The 27,049-nt window shown below is 34.3% G+C and overlaps 2 protein-coding genes across 4 annotated transcripts in view; both read right to left on the bottom strand.

Moving 5' to 3' along the window:
• Positions 1-27,049, bottom strand: part of LOC122281265 (disease resistance protein RPV1-like) — a 101,813-nt gene that overhangs the window by 41,652 nt on the left and 33,112 nt on the right. The window lies entirely within an intron of this gene.
• LOC122281268 (disease resistance protein RPV1-like) lies at positions 357-7,993 on the bottom strand. Of its 3 annotated transcripts, none has more exons than XM_043092626.1 (6): positions 7,493-7,993; positions 5,131-5,660; positions 3,331-4,423; positions 2,257-2,649; positions 1,214-2,123; positions 357-1,144 (listed from the first exon to the last, which is right to left on the bottom strand). In XM_043092626.1, the coding sequence occupies exons 2-5, from the start codon at positions 5,574-5,576 to the stop codon at positions 1,506-1,508; spliced, it is 2,550 nt and encodes an 849-aa protein (XP_042948560.1). In that variant the 5' UTR covers positions 5,577-5,660; positions 7,493-7,993; the 3' UTR covers positions 357-1,144; positions 1,214-1,505. The 3 variants fall into 3 exon arrangements, with proteins under 3 accessions (XP_042948560.1, XP_042948561.1, XP_042948562.1); XM_043092627.1 differs by lacking the exon at positions 7,493-7,993 and adding an exon at positions 6,661-6,887; XM_043092628.1 differs by lacking the exon at positions 7,493-7,993 and adding an exon at positions 5,801-6,510.

Genomic DNA, 27,049 nt, shown 5'->3' on the forward strand with positions numbered 1-27,049 from the left:
ATCTTCCATTTTCATTCCATTTCCTTATTACAACACAGTGAAAAATAGCTAGGTTCATTACAGTACAGCTCTTCTCATATATTTTTTATTATTTTAATATTTTTAATAAATAATTTATTAAAATATAATTTTTAACATAACTTTTATTTTTAGAATTGAAAAGATTGGATTGATTCCTGTATTTTATTTAGAAATTTAAAAAATTTATAATGATTAGATAATAATTAAGATAAAAAAATTAAAAATTAAAAAATATTTATATTTATGATGTTTAAATATTAATATTAAATAGAATACTTTTTATTATCCAAGTCAAGCCTAAATATAATATCACAAGTCAACATAACTAGGAAGAGTATGTAAACATGATTCCCTTTAAGAGCGTGAATAAATGATTGTTGACTAGGAAGAGTATGTAAACATGATTCCCTTTAAGAGCGTGAATAAATGATAACAGACCATAAAAAGAAATGATCAGTCAGGCAATATGTTTTTATCCATTCTTCCAGCCACCATTTTCCCACCTTTCGTAAGAGGATTAAGCCCTCATTTCACCGATGAACGATCTTTGTAGGCATTAGTCGTCAACTTCAGAATGGAAAGAGATCTCATTATCATCGGCTGCAGCAGACATTTCATCATCTTCAGCAGTATCATATCTGAGATATTGCACCATACTTCCATTGTTATCATTTGGCTTCTCGAGCAGAAGATGAACGCCACACTTGCTCACCTCATTGTAGCCCGAGCCCCAATTATTGAAAGACACCTCGATTTCCTCTCCACTAAACATTTCCATTTCCTTTTCTGGGAAATCTACCGTCTTCAACTTATTTCTTATCACAGGGGCTTGGAATAAGAATAAATTATGTGAAAATTTTGCACAATGTTCAACCGGTATTGACACAAGAAGATGCCGGAAGTTTCTGGTTTTATTATGGATTATCACGTCCAGATCTGGCGTATTCCCATTTTGCATGTATGAACAAACAGCGCAAATAAGTAGCATGCGAATCTCACCTTCTGAAAGTGAAGGTACACGAAAGGAAATCGAAGATCCAATTCTTTGATGGCTAAACCAATTTGGAACCTCCCTGCCAGGGAAGCAAACTAGTCTTTCAGTAGCACTCGGGGTTGACAGATCCTGTTTCAAGAAAATGTTCGCATCATTTTGAGAGAGAGAGAGAGAGAGAGAGAGAGAGAGAGAGAAAACCTGGAGAAGATTAGTCCAAAAATTGGATGGTAGATTGTCGCACCCAATCATTTCAATGAATGGAATAGCTTCCAAATTTAAGCCCTGAATCTCAAGCAGATTGCTGCAGTGATTGAGGGAAAGACCAATTAATTGTGGACTCTGTGAAAGTGAGAGCCTTTCCATTGAGGAGCAATCATTTGCAAACAGGATCTGTAAATTTGTAGGGAGTTCTGAAATTGACTGAAGGTACACACAATTTTTCAAACGTAACATTCCTAATTTAGAGAGGCGACCAATGCCTTGAGGTAGCCTACAAAAGTTGTTTTTTGATAGATCCAATTCTTGTAGTGAAGATAAAACCTCCGAGATCAATGGCATTCTCAGCTTCAGACAAGTTGCAGTTATTGAGAACTAGTTTTCCCAAAGAATAAAATCCAACAACTGAAGCTCGTACCAAATTCATGGGGTTCAAGCATTTTGGTGATGAAATCCACGTTGAGAAGCATGACAACCAAGATTCTAAGGAAGTCCCTTCATGTCCAAATAATGATATGGCTTTGAGATTCTTCAAAAGACTAAAGGAGGATGGTAATTGCTTGATAGCAGTTCTGTCTGCAAGCAACTTTTTTAAAGTCGCCAAATTCCCCAATTTCTCTGGCAACTTGTCAAGCTGTAAGCAGCCAGACAAGTTCAGAATTTCAAGAGATTTCAAGTTAGAAATGCTTTCTGGAAGATTTCTAACTTTCTTGCAGTCTCTTAAACTCAGTCTGACCAGCCCTTTCAGATGTTTAATAGACTCATGTAGTTCAACCAATTTTATGCATTCTTCAAGTAATAGTACCTCCAGATGTGGGAATTGTAAGAAGTCTGGCGATTTTATGAGAGTTCTGGAATAGCTGAGATTAAGAACTTTTAAATTGTTGAGTATCTGTTAAAAAAAAAATTATCGTTAGTCACATACTCAAAAATGGAGGTCTTGGGTTCAAAACCCCCTCTCTCCAAATGTATAAAAAAAAAATAACATGTAGAAAGAAATAAAAGTATAGTAAAATGCAGTATACCCTGTTCCCTTTCCAGATTTGTGTGAGATTGTTGTACTGCATTTCAAGAACAACAAGGTTCTCCAGATGAAAATTTTGAGGTAGAAATTTCAGAGGGCAGACATGCCAACAAAGCCATATTAGCTCTTTGGAAAGATATTCGTAGCTTCCTGTGAGATGTACAGCATTGATTTGTAGCAGTCTCAAATTCTGCATTTTTGCAAATACTTCTGTTTTCAAATGTTCTACTTTAAGCCCAGGCAAATGTAAGGTGAAACCATTCGCTTCAAATCCTTTAAGCTCGGGTGAATTTAGGGAGTGACCCTTCCCAAAAGATGCTTTGGTCCTCAAACGTTCTTCATGTCTAAGCTCATAAAATGGATTCAGGATGAGACCCTCCACTGCTTCCGATCCCTGGCAAGATATAAATTTAGTTCTTTTTACTAACTTAGAATGCCTCTTAATTAGTGTAGGCAATGGGCATAGATATTCTTCTATGAGAATAAAAGGTTAAAACTAATTTTGAGTTATTATATAATAAATAATTTCTATAATTAAAACGTACCAATGTTTACACAATTATTTCCAAAATTTGATTCAACATCTTGATGATCTCCTCTCCCTTTACTTTCCTTCATTTCCATGTACCATAAGAAACTTCATAAGCTTTGTTTGAGCGGGGAGAGAACCAAGAATTCTTAATATAGAGTTTTATTTAAACTATAAATGCTTAACTGATAAAATTTATGAGGGGAAATGATGACATGGCACATGAGTGAACCTCCTATTTGAAAAATTATATGTGATGTAGATTGCTTAAAGCATAATTACATGCCTTTTTAAGATTCTAAACTGTAACTTTTAACTTGATTTAGAGAAGTTTTGGATTTAAAATCATAAAATAATGAGTAATGTCGAAATATATGCTACTGAAGTAATAATAAATAATTGGTATAAAGACAAAAATCTTGTACATACCTAAGTTATGTTTGGAAAAATGACGAACACTTACGCTACCCACAAAACAACATATATATTATACAACCTATTTGTATGCACATGTCATTTTATATAAATGCAAATAATGTCTCTCACCGTATTTTTGTGCAATACACTCAAGACTTCATTGTGAAACCACAATCTACTACGCTTTCCTGGATATTGGTTTGATTCTTCACGAACAATTTCCCTTCCCATATCTCGAATCAAATCATGCATCGCCAATTTATGTTGCATGTCAATTCTCAGGAGGGCCCTTTGAACAAGAATGTCAATCCCGCTTTTGGATGAGAAGCCACAACCATCAAGTATTGTAATGACATATTCTTTGTCTAAACCAACAAAGAAACATGCAATATCAAGGAATATGATCTTTCTATTATGATCCAGGGAATCAAAACTTCTCTTAAGTATTTTATGAATCTTGTCGTGAGGCATTTTTTGTAATATTTCCAATTCACTTTCCCAAGCATCGACACTTCTCCCACACAGATGACAGCCCAGAACTTCAAGAGCTAATGGAAGTCCTCCAGCATAATTCATGAAACTAACCGAAAGGTCCAGGTGATCTACTGTTGGATGGGCATGCCAGCTGAAAAGTTGAAGAGATTCGAACTCATCCATTTTTCTAACCTCATACTTTCCATTCACTTGTACTTGTGTCAACAAATGTTCATTTCTAGTTGTTATAATGACTCTACTTCCTGGACCCAGCCATGATTTGCATTGTCCAACTAAGTAATGTATTTGTTTCAAATCATCCACGTCATCAAGAACAACAATAACTCTTTTTCCTTGAATTCTTTCTTGAATCAATCTTATCCCTCTATCAACACTGTCAATCTTAAATTTCTTCATTTTCAAGATATCAAAAAGAAGTTGTTTTTGGAAATGAACTAAGCCATTGAACTGTTCAGACTTTTCTTTGATATTGAGAAGACAACTGCTTCCTTCAAATGTATAACGTATTTGGTTATAGACAGCTTTTGCTATCGTGGTTTTACCGATCCCGCCCATTCCATAGATGCCCACAATGCGAACGTCACTTGATTCATGATCTAATAAAGCTTTCATCTCTTCAACTCGTGAATCGACTCCTACTGGGTGAATGGCAACATCCAAATACTCAGCTGGCTTCAATTTACTTAAAACTTCTTTCACAATTTGGTCTATAACTCTTGATTCATGCCTGATCATTATATTTCACAAGATAAATATATAAAAAAAAATTAAGATTATCACAATTGATTGGTATAAAAGATGTTATTACCTCCATCATTTAAGAATATAATGTGTTCATAAAAAGAGTACTACTAGTTACAAGTCAGCATGTAAACACACCATTGATTTATTGTAGGACCAGAGCAATAAAAAAAGTAAAAATAAAAACACTATTTTTTATGTTAACTAATATAGGTGGCTTCTACATCAATAATGTGTTTGGTGTGTCAATAACTCAGCTTGCAAATAGAGTTTTTCTTCATAAAATGAATTGTCCTATCAAATTTATTAAGAACTTCATTTTATAAATTTAATTGAACATAATCTCTAGGCTTACCCCTGTGACATGACACAAAATATGTCTGTCTACCTTCGTGGACAAAATCATCAGCAATGTCACAATAAGTATGGTTACAATATCAGTTATCTCAAGTGTGCGATAATCTATCTAAAAGGCCATCCTCGAATTACAAGAACTCTCTAAGGGATATATATATATATATATATATATGGAAGAGTGGCCACGGAGCAGATGATGGTGAACTAATTCAACCAAAGGCTACTTGTTCTGTCAATCCAATTTTTGTTCTTTCAATTTTATAAAATTTAGACAAAAATTTGAAACAAATGAAACTAAGAAAATGCAAGAAAAAACACGAGAAAGAAGCATAATACCCATTCGCCACTTCCTTAATATCCCAGCCGGAATGAGAAGAAGCATCTCTAAGCGCTGCTCTCCACCCCTTCACCCGTTCCATATCATTCTGAAATTGCTCTTCATGCCTAGCAAATGCATCTGCAAAAGTTCCAGTTTGTTTTCGGATATTCGAGGTGTCCACATGATAAAATATGGGAAAAAGAGTTTGGACTCCAATTTTTGCACGGTGCGTAATCTCGACAAGCTCGTTAAGACACCACTTAGAATCAGCATAGCCTTTTGAGAAAACTACAATGGAAATTTTTGATCCATGAATTGCTTTCTGCAGTTCGGTAGAGATGTTCCCCCCCCTGGGGAGCTCTCCATCATCTCGAAATGTATGTATTCCAACTCGCATTAAGGCGGAGTACAAGTGATCAGTAAAATTCTTGTTAGCACCTCTAAAACTTAGAAAGACCGTCATAATTGCAAACGCTTGGGCAGGGTGAAGGAAGAGTTTGAGAAGCCATGGAAAAGGAGGTGCTTGTTATGACTGGATTTGAATGGACTGAAAAAGAGTAAACAAAGTGTGCGCGTTAATAAATAACAGTGTGCGCCAGGAAAATGTATGAAATCAACATTATTTTTCAGAAGTACATTGATAAAAGAAGAAAGAGCTACTCATGAACTCAGTTCTAAAATAATAACCTGCAAACATCTGAACATCCCGCAAGTCCCAATTCTTTTTCATAATGGCCGGATACACTCTATTTCCTCTTCAATTTTCTTAAGACTAAAAAAAGCAATTGAGGAATATTATGTAAGAAAAGTTTTTCAGGCGTGCGTCCAAACTATATATCTTGAGAGTTAAGGTGATAAAAAAATCCGATTCATATTTCCACATTACTTGGGATGCATTTTAAGACATATATCCTATATCATTGACAACACGACAACAAATGAGAAATTCCAGTACACATCCATATAAATGTGTGAAGCATGGCATCACCAACGCCCAAAGAATAATTGCATGCGCCTATGCGCTAAGGGTTATGGCTGATCAAGACACCATAGTCTTGGGACATAAAGGTTATATTCTTGTCAAAAATTATTTTGAAATAAAAAGCTCATGCGTAAATTTGGAATTTGGCATTTTTTTTTTTTTTACAGTGTTATACCATGGCAAATGAATATTAATTACAGTGAATGGCATCTGGCTTCATCCGTGTCTTGGGAGCTGATCAGATGAGAATTGTATGCGTTTCTATTCTTAACCCTAGAGAAAGAAGATCGAGTATACGAATAAGCCAACACATCCATGACCATCCCCAAACTCTTCTATAATTCTCTTGTATGTCTGAAATTACTTAAACTCAACAAAGGTTTTTGGTCACTTACCTACCTTGATCATCCGTTAATTCAGACCATAATTATATATATATATATATATTGGACCCCAAAAAACTGTCTAGCCTTTAGAAATTTGAGAAAACAAATAAAGGTAAAAATAAACCAATTAAAAACTAAAAAATCAAAAGAAAAAAAAAAAAACCAATAAAGGTAATTACCAAACGAATTGTCTTGGAAAAATATTAGCTCGAGCTCTTGTTCGATTTTGACAAGCTTGTGTGGGAGAGATGGGCACATAAAATATCTCGTGAAGTGCCAATTACTTAATTAAGAACTTGATCATGTAAAATCAATGTAATATATATATATATACACCATTCATCTATGTAAACTTCTTTATTATTTCTTCCTTTTTCCTAATTTTTCTTTATATTTCTCAGATTTACACATTTATTTATAGAACATAAAAATGTTATAATATTGTTAGAACATTTTATTTTAATAAGAAGAAAAATTCATATTAAAAGATTTTCAAAACATGATAAAAGGATAAAAATTTAAAAGGAAAAAGATCATGAATGAGGTTTTCCATCTTTATCTGCCTTTTAGTTTTTTATTGGACTATTGATGTAGTTTTGGCAACAGAGAGATATTATGTTCATATTAATATAAATGATATTTATAATTTTAGAATATTGTGCAGCTGTGTAATTTTTTTTATAAAAATAAATAAATATGAAACTACTAAAATGGCGAATCTCACTTTAAAAATAAAAGGGAACCTATGAAACATTGAAAGATCTCAAAATATTTTGATAATCAAAAAAGTATTTAAAATAAATAAAGAAAAAAGGAAATAATATTTAAATTATATAGAAAAATAAGCTAATGTACGAAAGTATTGTAAAAATCGTTATATAAAAAAATGTTTTAGTGATATATTTTAAACAACAAAATAGAAAAAGCATTGGGAATATTACTCTTAAAGTAAGTTAGTTGGGGGAAGGGAAAAAAAAAAAAAAAAAAAAGTAAGGTGGGCGAAAACGGTACCTTTTTCGAGAGCGCGAACCTTGGCATCCTCCTTCCGGTCTTCTTCAGGCTCCAGCTTTCGCTTCAAGCCTCTGCTCGCAGCGGTGGTTCGGTCATTGTCTTCGTGCTGACCCATGGGTGGTGGTGAGAAGTGAGAAGAAAGGCGGGGACGTTTATGAAATTCGGGTTTCTATATATAATTTGGTATCTCGAATTTAATGGAATGGGTTATGGGTGGTGGTGAGAAGTGAGAAGAAAGGTGGGGCGAGGTTTATGAAATTCCAACGCTCAATTTCTATATATCTGGTATCTTGAAGCTGATGGAATGGGTTATGGGTGGTGGTGAGAAGTGAGAAGAAAGGTGGGGCGAGGTTTATGAAATTCCAACGCTCAATTTCTATATATCTGGTATCTTGAAGCTGATGGAATGAGTTATGGGTCTCTGATCTGCTTAAGCGATCCTTCTGTTACCGAGATTTTTCTTTTGTATGCATGGGAGGGATGCAATCCTTGGTAGGTCCAAGGACAGCTTTTGAAAATGAAAGACGACAATTTATTTATTTTTTTTGACTCCTGTAACGTTTTTTTCGACTGCCGTTGTCTTCTAGAAGATTTCCGGGCGGCTTTTCTAGTTATAACAATGCTTCGTTCAGCGTAAAATGTGTATACGTCACTTAATTATTTAAAGAAAAATAACATTTACTATTAAACAGTTAATTCTTTTAATATAAATTTCATATTATTATTATTATTATTTTAAATTACACGATAATTAGACCACGTATATCATTTCTTTCTCTTGTACAGATGGGAGTTGGCAATATTGAATAGAGAGCTGCTGCACAGCAGTCTCACATCTAATATATTATTATTTTTAAAGTATAAAATAAAAGAAGTTAAAATAAAAAATTTCTATTTTTTAATAATATAAAAAAATGTAAAACTGCTTATATTTTCTCGATTGAATAATATGTGTGGCAGACGATTGCGTTTGATTGCCTCCACAGACCAATTGCGTTTACTCTCAAACCTAACCGACAAAGACTCTGATTGAAATCCCAAACGTCAGTCATGATCCAACGTGTAAATGGCGCGTGGTCCATACGTTTTCTGGCAGCTTCCGCCTACTTTCCCAGAAACGAGGCAACAACTTCGCTTTTCAATATATAAATTTAAAAAAATTCTAAATATAAATTTATATACCACGTACTATTTATTTTTTTTTTAATTTTTTATCAAATATTTAATATATGAATAATAAATAAAAAATTAAATTAATTTAAAAAAATAAATATAATTTTTTTTTAAAAAAAATATAAGATATATGATATATGAGACTTATAAATAATAAAACTCATAAATTGAATAATCTGCATGGCAGACGATTGCGTTTGATTGCCTCCACCGACCAATTGCGTTTACTCTCAAACCGAACCATTTTTTTTTTTTGACTCCTGTAACTTCGATAAAGACTGATTGAAATCCCAAACGTCCGTCATGATCCAACGTATATATGGCGCGTGATCCATGCGTTTTCTTGCAGCTTCCGCCTACTTTATCAGAAGAGAAATACTTTTTGCAATCGGCAGATACAGTCGGCGTGTAATCTATTGTAAAAAAATAAATTAATACGGGACCTACATAAAAAAAAATTATTTTTATAATTTTTTTATTCATGTAGGTTCTCCTGAATATAAAAAAAAAAATTTATAATTTTTTTTTATTCATTCCGTATAATCGACTACACGTCAATTACATTTACCGACTATATGTAACAAAGAGTTTTACTATTTATAAAAAGAGTTTAATGTATCATAAAAAGAGTTTTACTATTTATAACAAGTCAGCGTGCGCACACACAATTTATCGTAGGACCAGATCAACAATCTAAAAAGTAAAAATAAAAACAATATTTTTTATGTTAGACAAAAGTGTTTGGCGTGTTAATAAGTCAGCTTGCAAATAGAGTTTTTTTTTCGTGAAAAGAAATTGTCCTATCAGATTTTTTAATAATTTCATTATATATATATAATTTAATTGAACATAATCTCTAGACTTACCCCTGTGACATGACACAAAACATTTCTCCCTACCTTCGTGGATAAAATCACCACCAATCTCACAATAAGTATGGTTACAATATCATCTATCACAAGTGTGCGATATTCTATCTGAAAGGCCATCCTCAAATTAAAAGATCTAATTGGCATGCATCTCTCTCTCTCTCTCTCTCTCTCTCTCTCTCTCTCTCTCTCTCTCTCTCTCTGTATATATATATATATATATATATGGAAGAGTGAGTGGCCATGAAGCAGATGATGATGAACTAATTCAGCCAAAAGCTATTTGTTCTTTCAATTTTATAAATTTTAGACTAAAATTTGAAAAAAAAAAAAAAACGAGAAAGAAGCGTAGTACCCATTTGCCACTTCCTTAATATCCCAGCCGGAACGAGAAGAAGCTTCTCTAAGGGCTGCTCTCCACCCCTTCACCCGTTCCATATCATTTTGAAATAGCACTTCATGCCTAGCAAATGTATATACAAAAGTTCCAGTTTGTTTTCGGATATCCGAGAGGTTCACATGATAAAATATGGGAAGAAGAGTTTGGCCTCTAATTTTTGCACAATGCAGAATCTCAACAAGCTCATTAAGGCACCACATAGAATGAGCATAGCCTTTCAAGAAAACCACAATGGAAATTTTTGATCCATTAATCGTGTTGTGCAGTTCGGTAGAGATGTTCACCCCCCCCCCCCCGGGGGAGCTCCCATTCATCCCGAAATGTATGAATTACAACTCGCATTAAGGCGGAGTACAAGTGAACAGTGAAAATCTTGCGAGTGTCTTCACCTCTAAAACTTAGAAAGATGTCATAATTGCAAACACTTAGAAAAGTTGAAGGAAGAGTTTTAGAAGCCATGGGAACTGAGGTGCACATATAGATCAAATATTTGAGTTGAGGAAGAGATTTGAAGAAGGAATAGGGTTTCAGGGACGAGATCTGTCGATATTTGGGGGGTTGGGGATTTTGGGTTGGTTGTTCTGTGCTAAAGGTATGAAGAAGGAATTTGTAGAAAAATAAATCCCGTTTGTTTGTTTTTAAAAGAAAAAATTAAATGAAAAAACACAATTGTATCATGCCATGTCAAGCAGGAAGGGAAAGCGGGACATATGAGTGGTGGCTATAGAATGATCCATGTATATATTTATATATATATATACACATTTTTATAAAGGGGTTGCGGGTTTCGAATCAGGTTTTCCATTTGAAAAATTGAGTCTACATATACTATCAGACTCTTAGCCACCAAAAGAATAATTAAATGCATGCGCCTATAGGTGTGGTTGAATACACCTTAGCCTGGGGACATAAATGTTAATTAAATTGAACGAATAAGATTGGACTTGTCCAAAATTATTTTGAAATAAAATCTCATGCATAAATATGGAATTTGGCATATTTTTGCAAGTGATATAGCATGGCAAATGAGTATTTATTGTGGCATCTGGCTTCATGCCGGTCGTGGGAGCTTAGATCATGAGAATTCATGTATGCGTTTCAATTCTTAACCCTAGAAAAAGAAGGGAGCCATACGAATAAGCCAACACATCCATCATGACCATCCCAAAACTCTTGATCTATAATTCCTCTTCAATTATTGTTGTATGTCTGAAATTACTTAACAGTCAACACCAAAAAGCAACATATGATATCGATTTGATCATAATAGTCTTACTAATACTTGTAAGCTGATATGGAGATCATACCATCAATTCGATCCACATCACTTATATGATAAGATTTAATTTATAAAATTTAAATTTTAAAATTTCTCTTTTAATTCAAATTATATCATATTAGCAATATGAAATTATATGTATCGTCCACAACAACTTGCAAAAAGAATTTTTCATCTAGGTCAGGTTGGATTACTAACTGGGTGCAAGTATCTTGGTTTCCAATTGATTAAATCACGAAATACATACATTAAGTCATTAATTCCTTCCGTAGGAGTCGCCTCCTAATTGCAAGGTTTTTGGTCACTTACCTCCCTTGACCTGTTAATTCCGACCATTATATTGGACCCCAAAAAACTGTCTAGCTTTAAATTTGAAAAAACAAATAACAGTAAAAATAAACCAATTAAAAGATTAAAAATAAATAAACAAATAACCAAAAAAAAATCTTTAAAAGAAAAGGCATGAAAACCAAAAAAAATAGAAAATTATAAAATAGGATTTGGAAAAAAATAAAATACTTGGTAGAAACAATTACCAAACGAATTGTCTTGAAAATAAATATATATATATATATATATTAGTTCAAGTTCTTGCATGTTCAACATGAAATATCTGGTAAAGTACATATTACTTAAAGAAGTTGACCTCCGTAAAGTATTTTGAAAACGGTACGGCCTTCCATAACGAAATGAAGGATGTTAACGTGGCGATGCTGGCGGTGTTCGAGAGCGAGAACCTTGGCATCCTCCCTTGCTCCGGTCTAATTCGAATTCATGCTCCAGCTTTCGCTTCAAGCCTTTCCTCGCGGCGGTGGGTCGGCCCTCCTTGTCTTCGTGCTGACCCATTGTAATGGACCCACTAAAGAACTATAACCAATTCGAGATGGTTAGTCTCCAAGAACTAGAGAGAGGAACTAAAGAGAGTTAGAGAGAGAAGCTTGTTGAATTCTTGATACCATAGTTGGCCTCCGTCCCAACTGATGGTTTCTTTTTATAGATGAAATCTGCATTAGTTGAATCAGGATGATTAAACGACTGTGTTTAATCATCCTGTAGTTTACAATTTACAACCTCTTATTATTACTTGTCGTATACCCTCTTTATACATTTCACTTAATAGAACGACAGCGTATTACAATTCTTTCAACTACCACTTCCCAACTGTCACTCACTGTTGTTCTTCACACTTCCGTTCATCATCTTCCTTCCACAACTCAGCTCCTCCTCCTCATCAAACGGATCATAACATACCCTTTCCCTTTAGAAAACCTTGCCCACAAGGTGAGGATAGTTATTCTATAACTTTAATTGCCAGTAAGGTTCCCAAGTCGCATCCTCAGCTGCCCCTCCTTTCCATTGTACTAAAACTTCAGTCAATGATCTATTGTTCATTTTTCTAAATCTCCTCTGCAGAATGCATTCAGGTTCTGGAATCAATTCCCCCTTAAAATCAACTGGTGGTAATGTTGACAAAGGTGAAACAAGTTGGCCCAACTTCCTCTTAAGGCAAGAGACATGAAAAACTGGGTGTATAGCAGACCCTTGAGGCAACAACAACTTATAAGCCACCTACCCAATCTTTTCAATGACCTGAAATGGCCCATAAAACTTAGGAGATAATTTGAAATTTCTCCTCACTGCTAAAGATTGTTGTCTGTATGGCTGTAGCCTTAAGAAAACCCAATCTCCCACACTGAATTGTCTTTCAGTTCTCCTTTTATCAGCTTGGTATTTCATCCTTTCTTGAGCAGCATTTAAATTTGACTTCAAAGTGGCCATAATTTCTTCTCTGGTCCTTAAAACTTCCTCGACTGCCTGGTTAGTAGTAACTCCAGGAACAAAGGACTGCAGCTTGGTTGGGGGCCTGCCATAAACTACCTCATAAGGAGTTAACTTTGTTGAAGTGTGAAAAGTGGTGTTATACCACCACTCAGCTAAGGTCAACCAATCAGACCAGAGCCTTGGCTTGTCAGCTGTAAAACACCTCAAAAAATGCTCTAAGCATTTATTTACTGTCTCAGTTTGTCCATCACTTTGAGGGTGATAAGCAGATGAGTAAGAAAGAGTTACTTCTTGCAATCGAAACAGTTCTTTCTAAAAAGAACTAGTAAAAGTGGCTCCTCTATCAAATACAATGTTGTGAGGCATACCATGCAACTTAAAAACATGATCAAAGAAAACCAAAGCTACCTTTGCTGCTGTAAAGGGATATTTAAGAGGCATAAAGTGGGCATATTTTGATAATCTGTCCACCACCACCATAACTATTGAAAAGCCTTTAGAATTTGGAAGACCTTTTACAAAGTCCATAGAAAAATCTGTCCAAATTAATTGAGGCACAAGCAATGGTTGCAATAACCCAGGAGGGTTTATATTTTCCACCTTATTCTTCTGACACACCTCACATTCTCGAATATAAGTCTTCACTTCTTTTTTTAAACCAGGCCAATAAAAGTCTTGTGTAGCTCTCTGCAAAGATTTATGATAGCCTAAATGACCAGCAGAAGGGCTGGCATGTATAAAATGCAGAATTTTAAGCTTCAACTCGTGAGAGTTAGGAACATATATCTTCTCTTTCCTCATTAATACTTCATGCTTTATAACAAACTTAGAGTTTGTAGCAGCACCATTCTTCAACACAGCTAACTGTTCTTGCACCACTGGATCAGATAGATAGGTCTGTTTCAATTCATCCAACCAAATTGGAGTAGGATATAAAATGGCAAAAACTGTTGCAGCTTCATCTTCTAACCCATCCCTTCGAGATAAGGCATCAGCAATCTTATTTTTAGCTCCCTTTTTATACTCAATTGAAAACTCATAGCCCAACAGCTTTGAGATCCATTTTTGTTGAGCTGCTGTACCTATTTTCTGCTCCAACGGGTACTTCAAGCTCAAATGATCAGTTCTTATGGTAAAAACTGACCCTAACAAATAAGGTCTCCATTTTTTAATGGCTAATACCAAGGCAAGCAACTCCTTTTCATAAGTGGAAAGAGATAAACTCTTCCCTTTCAAAGCCTGACTCAAAAATGCCAAAGGTCTCTGATTCTGCATCAAAACAGCACCTATTCCCACTCCACATGCATCACATTCAATGACAAATTGTTGAGTGAAATCAAGCAAGACCAATACAAGTGGACTCACAACAGCCTCCTTTAAAGTTGTAAAAGCTTGTGTAGCAGATTCATTCCATACAAAGGCATCCTTTTTAAGCAAAACAGTAAGTGGTGCTGCAATCTGGCCATAGTTTTTGATAAACTTTCTGTAATAGCTAGTTAATCCCAAGAAACCCCTTAATGCTTTAAGAGTTTTTGGAATTGGCCACGAAACCATTGCCTCTAATTTCCTCAGGTTAGCTCTCACACCCTCCTTGGAAATCACATGGCCTAAGTACTCAATCTCCTTGCATGCAAAATGACATTTGGACTTCTTAGCATATAACTGGTGTTTCTTCATAATTGCCAACACATATGCTAAATGAGTCAAATGAGAGTCCAAATTCTTGCTATATACAAGAATGTCATCAAAGAACACAATAACAAATTTTCTCAAAAATGGTCTAAAGACATCATTCATGAGAGCTTGAAAAGTTGAGGGGGCATTAGTGAGTCCAAAAGACATAACAAGGAACTCATAATGACCCTTATGTGTTCTAAATGCAGTTTTATGAATATCTTGAGGCCTCATTCGAATTTGATGATATCCTGATCTTAAATCCAGTTTTGAAAAAATAGTAGAGCCAAATATCTCATCTAACAGCTCATCAACTACTGGAATGGGATACTTATCTTTAATGGTGGCCTTATTAAGCATCCTGTAATCCATACACATCCTCCAAGACCCATCTGCCTTCCTAACCAAGAGCACAGGAGATGAAAATGGTGATTGACTGGGCCTAATTACACCAGTCTGTAGGAGCTCAGCTACAATCTTTTCAATTTCTTCCTTTTGACAATGTGGGTATCTGTATGGCCTTAAACAAACAGGGGCAGCTTCATTCTTCAACAAAATCTTATGGTCTTGAGACCTATGTGGAGGAAGACCCTTAGTGTAATAGCCCGCTAGAAATTCAATTGTGAAATTTCTATTAATTTTAGGAACCTCGTGAAAACCCCATAAGTTTTCACGAATCCATTAATCGTATAGGTTTTTGTCTAACTACATAGTTAGTATTATTATTTACTATGGTATCAGAAGTGTGTTTTTGATTATTGGAGATAGTTAGAAGTGTCAAAATGTATTATGATTTGTGCCATTAGACTCGGAGGGTTATTTAAAGTCCTATGGCGCAATAACATTTTTTCATATTTTCGGACAAAACGTCTGTTCAAAACTGTAGATATTATTGGATAAAAAGAAATATCTTGAGGTAATTTTTGTGAAGATTATTGGGTAAAAATATTTTGAGTTGATTTTTATAGATATTATTAGATAAAAATATCTTAAGTTGATTTTTGTAGATATTATTTGATAGAATATTATGAGATAATCTTTTATAGATATTTTGGGTAGGAGAAAACTACACTCAACTCTCAACTCCAGCCTTATCATCTTTCTTATCTCGTCCATAAGTAGCTCCAGCCATCACCTACAAACTTATCTTCATTTACACATTCCTTTAAAAGAATATCAAATACTTTCTCTCGGACAGCTTTTAGGAGTTCTTTTGCACACCCATTTTGAAGCTTTTTTAAGTGTTTTATCATAAAGTCTCCTTCATATAAGTTATTCCTTTTTGAGTCTAGTTTATATGGATATATTATTTGCCCCATTTTAAGATCATTTGGTCAGTCAAATATTATATAAACTATAGAAAGGTCATTCTGGGAGATAAACTGGAGAATATGTTATAGTTTGGAGTTTTTGACCGAGCTAATGGATATATATTGGTCCGAAATTTTTATGGAGTATTTTTAACATGTATATGTGACTATTGGTTGAGGATGTTTGCATGATTAAAGGTTTTGATGAAAGATTTTCTTAGATTTAGAAACTTAGAAACTGGAAGAAGAAAAACAGTTTCTGTTTTGAGAAAGTTTAACTCTTTGGTGGTCTAAACCAATTCTAATGACTTTAATAGTTTTATTGAAGGATCCTAAGCATCTTATATACATGTTATATTATTATTTTGAAGATATTTGATGTTAATTTCAAAGATATGAAATTTTATGCAAAGAGATATTCAGATAAGCTAAAGTGTGGATATTCTTGGCTAAATTTATGTTTTGGTTAATTTCTAACCATGTGATCTTGAATTAGAAGCTTATATATGTTTTAGGACATATTTTTAAACCATGTGATGGTTTGGTTTGAAGATCATATATTTATAAGTTATAGATCAAGAGATTTATCAAAACTAGTTGAGGAAAAAGTTTCTATTTTTGGACTAAGTGTAAAACCAAAAACTCCAAATGTTATTTTGTGATTTTGGTGACTTTAGTTTGATGATTTAAAGCATGGTTGATGTTAGGATGATATTATGAATATGTTAGAAGTAACATTTGATTTTTGAAATTCTTGGAGATGTTTTGATTTAAGGTCAAAACTTGTGATTCAAGTGCTTGGATCTTTTTACAAAAAAGTTTGGTGTTAATTATTAAATTTTTCTAAATGGATGTTTTAAGTATGGTTTTGAACTTAGAATTGGAAGATGTTTGTTGCAAAATTTTGGTTTAAGCATGAGTTTTGAAGTTGGAAGAATTGCAACAAAAATCAAGGGAAATGGCCTATAGATGTTTCGGCCATAGTGTGTTCTTCATAGTTTTGTTTTGTTTTAAATTTTTCTGAGTTGATATTTAAGTTTAGGACAAAATTTACATGAGGAATGTAAATTTTGAAAACTTTTGGAATTAGTATGCAAAATCCTTAAATTATGGGTAAAACGGTCATTTTCCCACATGTAGAGAGTAAAATGAAAATTTTACTCTTTAAGTTAGTATTTTTCATATTTTAAATTATTAGTGATTTAGTTCTAACTTTTAGAATCACTAATTACAGTTCCTCGTGATCGCATTTGAAGTTTTATAAGAAACGCAGAGATTGAGGTAAGTTAGCTTTTAACTTACTAGCAGTCTACTGTGTATGTGTGCTAAGTAAAGGAACTACAGTGTATATATGTGTGTTATCATATATGTCATGCCATGCCAAGTTATCACGTAATTGTCTATTATACAGAATTTATTCTGTCATCAATTTTTATCTGTTACATAATATATTCTGTCATGTATTACTGTACCTTACAAGTACGTCATGCTAAGTATGCCATATATTACATGTATGTCAAGTCATGTAATATTCACTGTTGCAAGTATGTCATGTTAAATATGTTGTCTATTATATGTTATGCCATGTTACAAAATGTTTCTATCTCAAGTTAGTCATGTATTTCAAGTTATATTCAAGTCATGTTATGTTACGTCAGGGCTTCAGTCATTTCGTATTCCAGTCACGTTTCATCTTGATTACTTATGTATGGGGTCACAGCAATTGTGACGCATACACCACGTGAGACACAGCAATTGTGACACGTAGAATACATGGGGCCACAACAACTGTAGAGTATGTATTTAAGCAGTTAAAGAATAAGTTTTCGTAGAATACATGGGGCCACAACAACTGTGGAGTATGTATTTTTCATGTTAAGTCAAGTTTGTGTAAAATACATGGGGCCACAACAACTGTGGAGTATGTATTTACACGTAGAATACATGGGGCCACAACAACTGTGGAGTATGTATTTTTCATGTTAAGTCAAGTTTCAGATCAAGTTCATGTCAATTCAAGTTTCAGAACAAGTTCACGATAAGTTAAGTTTCATATCATATTCATGTTAAGTCAATTTAAGTTATGTCAATTATGCTATGTTGTATGCCAATTTATGCTTTAATTACTTATGAATTTGATTATGCATTTATGCTTTTACTGTCATTCATGCATCATTAGCTTGTGTGGAAGTTTTTTTGTTAACTTACTGAGATTTGTAATCAAATCTCACTTTGGTAGTCCCAACTACCATTCCCCCCGAATGGTAGATCTTGTTACAGGACCTGAAGGAGAATCAGGAGCTGATCAACTAGATACAGTTGACTAAGCGACGGTGCAACATCAATGTTAATATAGTAATTAACGTAAATTACTACTTGTACGATTGAGTTGTATCTCTAGTACTTTTTGGATCATAACCATTTTGGACTAGTGTTGTGATCTTAGTTGTTCAATGAGTTTTTATGTATGAAGTATGTTTTAAGTATTTGGTATATTTTCAATTTAGTGCATAGTATTGCTAAAGAAAAAAATTTATCCGCTGCGAATATTGCATATTGTTAGATGCATGTTAGGAATATTGCATCTTATATGTCATGAACATGGGGAGGTAACCTTGTGTTGCATGTCTCGACGCTTCAAATGTCCGTCCGATCCCAAACGGAATTTGGGGGCGTCACACTTAGGTTCCTCAAAAATACCCTCATACTTCTTTAATAATTCATCAACTTGTGGACAAGATATCATTTGCTTTTGAACTGGTTCTACAGCCATCAATTGGAGCCAAAATCCCTTGGAACCCACTTTAGAAATAACAGTCATTTCTTTATTATCCACCAACTCAGAAGTTGGTGAGCTAAGTCCTTTAAGAACCACACTTCTATTATCATAAGAAAACTCCATTTGCAAATTAGCAAAATTCAGCATTATAGGACCCAAGGATTGCAGCCACTGCACACCCATAACAACATCACATCCTCCCAAATCAAGAGTAAAAAAATCAGCTAGAAAATTATTACCTTGCATCTGAATTTGTACATTATGAACTCTGCCCAAACTCTGCACAACCTCCCCATCGGCCACTCGAACTTGTATTGACTGGTCTCTCTCAACTGTTAAAGCACATTTAGCTGCAATTGTAGTATCCACAAAGTTGTGGGTGCTACCAGTATCTATTAAAATCACCACTTTCGTTTTATTAATTTGACCCACAATCCTTATTGCTTAGGATTAGGTGACCCAACAATAGCTTGTAAGGAAATTGAAGTCACATCTGCAACCTTGACAGGTTCTTCTTCAGGTACTGTTTCATCACCTTCAACAATCTCAGCATCAAGAATATCCATACCTTCTAAAAGGTAGATTCTTGGTTTAGTACACTTATGGCCTTGGTGCCATTTTTCCTCACAAAAATAACGGAGACCTTTCTTTCTCCTTTCTTGCATTTGTGAGGAGGAAACCTTTTGATAAGGCAGCCTTGTAGAGGGCAGCCCTTTTGGCACCCCCAAAATCGAACCTCCTTCAATCCGAGGTACAGATTCACTGTAAGTAGTCTTCCCTGACCTTTTAGTTAACCAAACATGCTCTTCTTGCATTCTTGCCAACCCAAATGCATCATTCATATTGATTGGTTTCAACATACGTACTGGAATTCTCACTTCATCCTTCAACCCACTTAAAAAACAACTAAGCTTGTTTTCTTCAGTAACTCCTTTAATCCTATTCGAAAGCAACTCAAATTCTGCCTTATAAGCAGTAACAGAATTAGTTTGCTTCAAACGTGTTAATGCCTCCATTGGATCATCATATGATGATGTACCAAACCTTACTTGTACTGCCTTTATAAGATCCTCCCAAAAATGGAAGTATCCTGCCTCACTTGCCCCTTGAAACCACACAAGAGCTTCCTCCTCCATATGAAAAGAAGCAAAAAAAATTCTCTGACTTGGAGGTATCTGATGGTACATAAAGTACTGGCTAGCTCTATAAATCCAAGCTTGAGGATTCTTCCCAACAAACTTTGGAAAATCAAGCTTAATGCCCTTCACAAAAGATCTGTCACCCATATCACGTGCTTCCCCACTACTTTCAGGCCCATCAATATTTCTGAGTTGCTCATAATTCTCAGATGCATTATTGGAAATTTTGGACAACTGTTGGAAAAGATCAGAAACCTCTTTTCTTGCACTTCCTTCTCAATCCTCGCAGTTTCTTCTTGTTGGCAAAAAATGGAAATTGTATCTTCTATCTGTTTCTGTTGTCTTTCTTGCTGAAGTCGAACCTGGTTGATTATGTCTGCAACTTGAGCATACGATCTTGTTCCTTCCGCCATTGTGACTGACTCGTGATACCAATTGTAATGGACCCACTAAAGAATTATAACCAATTCGAGATGGTTAGTCTCCAAGAACTAGAGAGAGGAACTAAAGAGAGTTAGAGAGAGAAGCTTGTTGAATTCTTGATTGTAATACCTCATATGATAATGATAAGGGTGGATGGTGAATGAGATCCCACATTGTTTGGAAAAAAAAGTTCTTGCTCTTTATAAAATTCTAATGGGGTTTCAATTGTATTGTTAACTAGTCATGTTTTAGTGTAAGTTATGTGGTTTAGGCCTTCCATTAGGACGTTACAGATAAGGACATGCCATTTGAAGTTAAGTGGGTAGGTTTTGAGTTTTTTGTATGAGTGAACAGGTTCTGCCGGAACTAATCATCGCCAATCAAAATCAACTATCGAATTCCAGAATCGACTGATATTGGTGGAGAAGAGGTCAGCAACAGTCTAAATAGACATAACTAATATCAATCAATTTGATTTCGGTGTTCAAACTAGTGAATCAACCACTATAATATATTTATTTATTTTATTCTTATATAAAATGATGTCATTTAACTTAATTATGTTAGATGGTGTCGTTTTATAACAATTTGTTAGAAAAAATAATTGAAACAATGTCATTTGATTTAATACATCAAACGACAATATTTTGAGTTAGGACTACCCAAGCCCCCTCCCCTCCTCTTCACTCTCTCTCTCTCTCTCTCTCTCTCCGTGGGCTCTCCCTTTGGCGTCCGTTCAGCTATATACCACTGAGACTCAACTCGCCGTGTTACTCCTATGAACGCACGTGTCGTTTGGTTTTCAGAGTGAATAAAGCAATTCACCATTCGGACAGCTTTTGAAAATGAAAGACGACAATTTTTATTTTTTTACTCCTGTAACTTTTTTTCTACTGCCGTTGTCTTCTAGAAGATTTCTGGGCGGCTTTTCTTGTTGTAAAAATGCTTCGTTCAGCGTAAAATGTGTATACGTCACCTAATTATTTAAAGAATAATAAAATTTACGGTTAAACAGTTAATTTTTTTATATAAATTTTATATTATTATTAACTTTTTTTAAATTACACGATAATTAAACATTCACGATCACGTATATCATTTCTCTCTCTTGTACAGATGAGAGTTGGCAATATTGAATAATCTGTGTGGCAGACGATTGCGTTTGATTGCCTCCACAGACCAATTGCGTTTACTTTCAAACCTAACTGATAAAGACTCTGATTGAAATCCCAAACGTCAGTCATGATCCAACGTGTAAATGGCGCGTGGTCCATGCGTTTTCTGGCAGCTTCCGCCTACTTTTCCAGAAACGAGGCAACAACTTCACTTTTCAATATATAAATTTAGAAAAATTCTAAATATAAATTTATATACCACGTACCATTTATTTTTTTATCAAATATTATTATTAAAAAATTGAATTAATTTAAAAATATAAATCTAAAAAAATTTAAAAATATATATATATATATATATGATATACGAGACTTATAAATAATAAAATTCATAAATTTATTATAAATTGGTAATCCTGATTTTTGCGACCCAGTCAGGACTTTATCAACAGAAATAAGTGAAGATGTCTTATTTATAAAGAAAAATCTAGTTGTAAATACAATTATGTATTACTCTAAGCATTAATTTAATATGATTAATTAAAAAGTAGATTTTATTAAAAACAGTGTTAATTTAAATTTTAAATATGAAAAAATTAGTATTAATATCCAGATTAGTACGTGACTTTACTTGTATATAACAAAACTCTATTTGCAATGTCCTTCGGTGAGGATTCTCAACTCCTCTATACATATATAGCATCAGCCATTTTTTAGAAAAGAAATGCAGCACGTAATCTTCCTTCCCCACAATATATAATATGTATATTTAAATAAAATGATAAATCATATATTCCTATGTAGTGACAGTAGTGTAGAGATAATAAATAAAATTTTTATTTTTTAAAAAATGCGATCTAAATTTATAACTTTATACCTATATAAATATTGATGTGTTAGTTATGGAAATAATAAAAAAATTTAAAATTTAAAATTTGACAATAAATTTAAAAAGAAAATTTTGATAAAATAGGACTCTTACTCAATCCTTATAATAAGAGTAATGCTACGTGCAGTTGTAGAGTTCGCAAGCTTCATGTACTCATTTTGAAAAAAAGTAAGGTACACTATTAAAAAATTAATATTTTTTCAAGTAGATCTCGTACTTATTCACTTTTTTTTAAAAAATAATTATACAATACTTATATACTCACAATTGTAGTTATCATTTCTTTTATAATAAATCCTAACCTACACATTTTTAAGCGTGCAATATAACTTTCTTACCAATTGGGGAAAAAAACAATTAAAAGTTTACAGTCTTTAATTATTTGTCCATTTTTTTTTAAATAAATTTCAATTCAATTCATGAATGAAGGAAGTTACAGCTGTGACCAATAAGTTCAAGAACAAGCATTGATTACAAGCCAACTACTCATCGGTTATACGCCCCCCCGCACACAACTTTTATTGTGCCGGACACTGTCTAAAAAGCTTCATAAAACTCTCCAATAACACATCCCTTCTGAGATGCGAGATTCTATAAAAATAGAAGTATCCATCTCGATTTGTTTGTGAGAAAACAACTCATTCCACCCCTACCATCCAAAGGAGGAGGGAGATTTTTCACCATCATCCTCCAAAGAAGGATAGTGACTCACTACCCTACTCTTCCAAAAGAGGAAAGAGAATTGCCTACTTTAAATTATTCTTATTTAATCATAACAGACAAAACAAAATAAAACAAACTCAACTGAAAAATAAAAGTAAGAAACCCAGTGCTCCACACCTTACGTCCACACCGTACGTCCTTCTACTCACTGCATTTTCATACCCACGCAGCTCCCCACTTTTGTCGCCTACTATCCCTGCTTTCCGTAACTTCCCCAGCCTGCAATCATCAAGCATGCAGCAATCATCAAGCAGGCAGCAAGCATGACTGAGCGAATAGACAACTGCACGGTGTAATTAATTTTCAAGCATGCAGTAAGCACGACTGGAATCTCCTCATGAAAACATGAAAGTACAACAAACTCATCTTTTATTATCAATATAAAACATGAAAACAAACACAGTGGAAGAGAAAACTAAAAACAAGACTGAAAAAAAAAAGGGAGATGAGGGAGGGAGGAGCCGAGGCGCCCACCTCCCTCTGACGGTTTTCGCCAGACTTGTTTCCTAGAGAGAAAGGGGACTTTCTCTCACTAGAAATCGAAGTTTTTGATTTTTTTATTTGTCCTGTTTTTACTTCAGTATTATTCAAACTTATTTTATGTAATTTTCTGTATAAATTATTAAACAGTTCATATTTTATTATTTCAGGTTAATTCTCACTCTTCCATATATATATATATGGAGAGAGAGAGAGAGAGAGAGAGAGAGAGAGAGAGAGAGAGAGAGAGAGAGAGAGAGAGAGAGAGAGAGAGAGAGAGAGAGAGAGAGAGAGAGAGAGAGAGAGAGAGAGAGATGCATGCCACTGAGATCTTGTAATTCTGGGATGGCCTTTCAGATAGAATATCGCTTACTTGAGATAGATGATATTGTAACCATACTTATTGTGACATTGATGATGATTTTATCTACGAAGGTTGTAATTCTGGGATGGCCTTTCAGATAGAATATCGCTTACTTGAGATAGATGATATTGTAACCATACTTATTGTGACATTGATGATGATTTTATCTACGAAGGTAGGGAGAAATGTTTTGTACCATGTCACAGGGGTAAGCCTAGAGATTATGGTCAATTAAATATATATAATGAAATTCTTAATAAATCTGATAGGACATAATTTATTTTCACGAAGAAAAACTCTATTTGCAAGCTGACTTATTAACACGCCAAACACTTTTATCTAACATAAAAAAATATTGTTTCTATTTCTACTTTTTAGATTGCTGATCTGGTCCTACCATAAATTGTGTGTGTGTACACGCTGACTTGTTATAAATGGTAAAACTCTTTTTATGATACGTTATTTTCTTAAATGATGGAGGTAATAACATCATTTTTTTATACCAATTAATTGTGATAATTTTAATTTTAATTCTGATAGCGCGAGGATGAGGCCGACTCCCCACCTTCGCAGTCGTACCCATTTGCCATAGGCCAGGATTAGGAAATTCCCATCTAGATGCCAACAAACATGTTTTTCCCGTGGGGACTCCCATCCCCCACACATTTTCCCGGATTTTTTTATTTTTATTTTTGGATATGATAATTGAAGATGCGAAAGTAGTTTTTATATAATGAATTTTCATCAGAAATAGCCTTTTGGATTATAAAATTATGGTAACAAAAATTCGTTTCTCTTATAACGAGAGATATACCTAAACTATGAAAGGAAGGTTAATAAATCTTTACCATTATTAGGAGTACCAATTATGTAGAAAGTTGTAACCCACTTAAGACTAATCTTCAGTAGATATAAATAAATAATGGTGAATTTAGCTGGCTTCACTATGAAGAATTAAAGGTTAAAATGTCATCTATAAACCAAAAAGCAAAAATATATATGTGAAGGTTTAAAAGGAAATTGTAGAATTGTCCAGGTAAAGTGACATTTCAGAAACATGCATTCATACTGAAAACTAAATAGTGACTTAGTTTGATAATAGGAACCTTGTGCTAAAGAGAAGCCCAAGCTGCAGCCTTTTTTTAGGCAAAGTTATACTGCACCATTCTCCCAAGTAGTATGAAATACTACTAGTAACCTTGCATCACCATTGCCTGTTAGATAAAGAGGATATATGTATTAGTATGCAATGCTTTACTAGTATTAATAAAGAGAGAATTAGGCCCTAAAGTCCAAAAGTCATGATTTCATACCTATATGTATGTTGCACCCAGTCCATGTGCAAAATTACAACTCCAACCAAGTTTCCATCATAGTGCCTTCTCGGTTGCTTACCAGTCCTCCACAATATGTTGATCACAAAACATTTACGAATATATCCTAACTACTTAATGCACTGCCTTAGATATCCTGCTCACCACCCAAAACTATTACCCTGCAACTCCAAAAAAACCACCTGCCACCATTTACACAAAAAAGCACCACAAAAAAGCATTCATTCACATCAGTTCCAAAGATAATCACCATGAGTCTCTCTATGAGACTCATCTTGTGACTGAATTGTGTTCACTAAACTACCAAATGTATTGTCAAACTCAGCCTGCCTCTCCATCAGAAGTCTAATGCTTCCCTTCAATTCCTCAAACTCACTCTTGTAATACTCGACTTCTTTTTTGTGTCTTTCCACTTCTTCAGCATGACATTTCTCCCGTTCAAGATTTTTTTTTTTTTTTTTTTTTTTTTTTTTTTTTTTTTTTATTGTAGAGTCCAGTATTATCATCTCACCTAGCCCCCTAGCATAACCGGGTTTATATCCTAGGACATCCCTAAATACAGAAGCTGCTAGGGAGACCTTCACATCTGGTTCAGAGGGCAGGGATATCCCGACCCTACTATCATTATGCCTTTGCAATGTTACTTGGTTCAACTCTATTTGTGACCTTTTTTCGTATGTGGGACTCTCTATCTTCTTGGGTAGATAATCGATCGTCTTTCATTTTGATAGTGAGTAGTTTTTATAATAATAAGTCAAATCAAGAATAATAATCGAACTGGGGGAGCTTGCCAGGATGGCTTGGTAAGCAAGCAACCTGTTATGTAGGCGCCACTTATGATCAGTGTTCACAAGAGCGAGACGGTTCAATGTCTTACAATGTTCAAGCAGCATTCTTGTCGGAAGGATTTTTAGGAGGCCCGGACACCAACCGAACATCCCTGAAGGATGGAACAACATGATGAAGAAGGCAAGGCGGCGAAGGTATGGAGGAAAATCTGGGAAGAGAATAAGGAGATCTTTGAAAAGGGAAGGCAAGGAAGTAGTAGAAATGTTGAAGAGGAGACAACCCGCTCTTGAACTTAAGACTATGCGCGTCGTGTGCTCGATCTAGCAATCTTGGACAATTGTTTTGATGAACTGTCACTAAACTAATCAACTGCTCCGCGCCAATCACTTCAATTATAGCCGATCTTCGCCTACCAACTTGACCGCTTATTGAGAACCCTTAGACACCAATACTCTTGTTGGGGGGGGCATAGGCGGAGAACCCCTTACAATGCCAGCCGCCACTCTCCCGCCGATTGACTTGGTCTCGAATGTGCTTCCAAGTGTAGAAGTGTCAAGTTGTATCAAGGATAAGTTCAGGATCGTATTTCACAGGGACAAAGGGTTATTAAAGCGTATACAAGATTTTTGAGTAACAAATGTGTCGATTATGAGAGATGAAAATAAAATTAAAATGCAATGCAAAAAAAATCGAAGTTGAAATTTTAGTTTCTAATCAAAAAGGCAAATTAACAAACACTTGGGTTGGGTATGAGACTCTCTTTATTTCAGATCCTAGATAATTTTCTCGATTAACAACCCAATCAAGGTATTGATAAACGGAAGATAAAAATGTTAAACTCAAGTTTTTGCAATATTTTCCAAAGGGATTTTCTACTTTACTAGCCGAACACACATTAACAAACAACTGAGAGAAGCTTTGATAATTTTTAAACTTTTGTTATGCCTTACGTCAACAACAAATCAAGAGCAAGAGCCGCAATCTATTTTCAATTTAAATCTAACTAGTAACTTAGTGAAATCAATAGTTATCAAC

This window comes from Carya illinoinensis, chromosome 11 (assembly GCF_018687715.1).
Source record: "Carya illinoinensis cultivar Pawnee chromosome 11, C.illinoinensisPawnee_v1, whole genome shotgun sequence".
Classification (NCBI taxonomy): domain Eukaryota; kingdom Viridiplantae; phylum Streptophyta; class Magnoliopsida; order Fagales; family Juglandaceae; genus Carya; species Carya illinoinensis.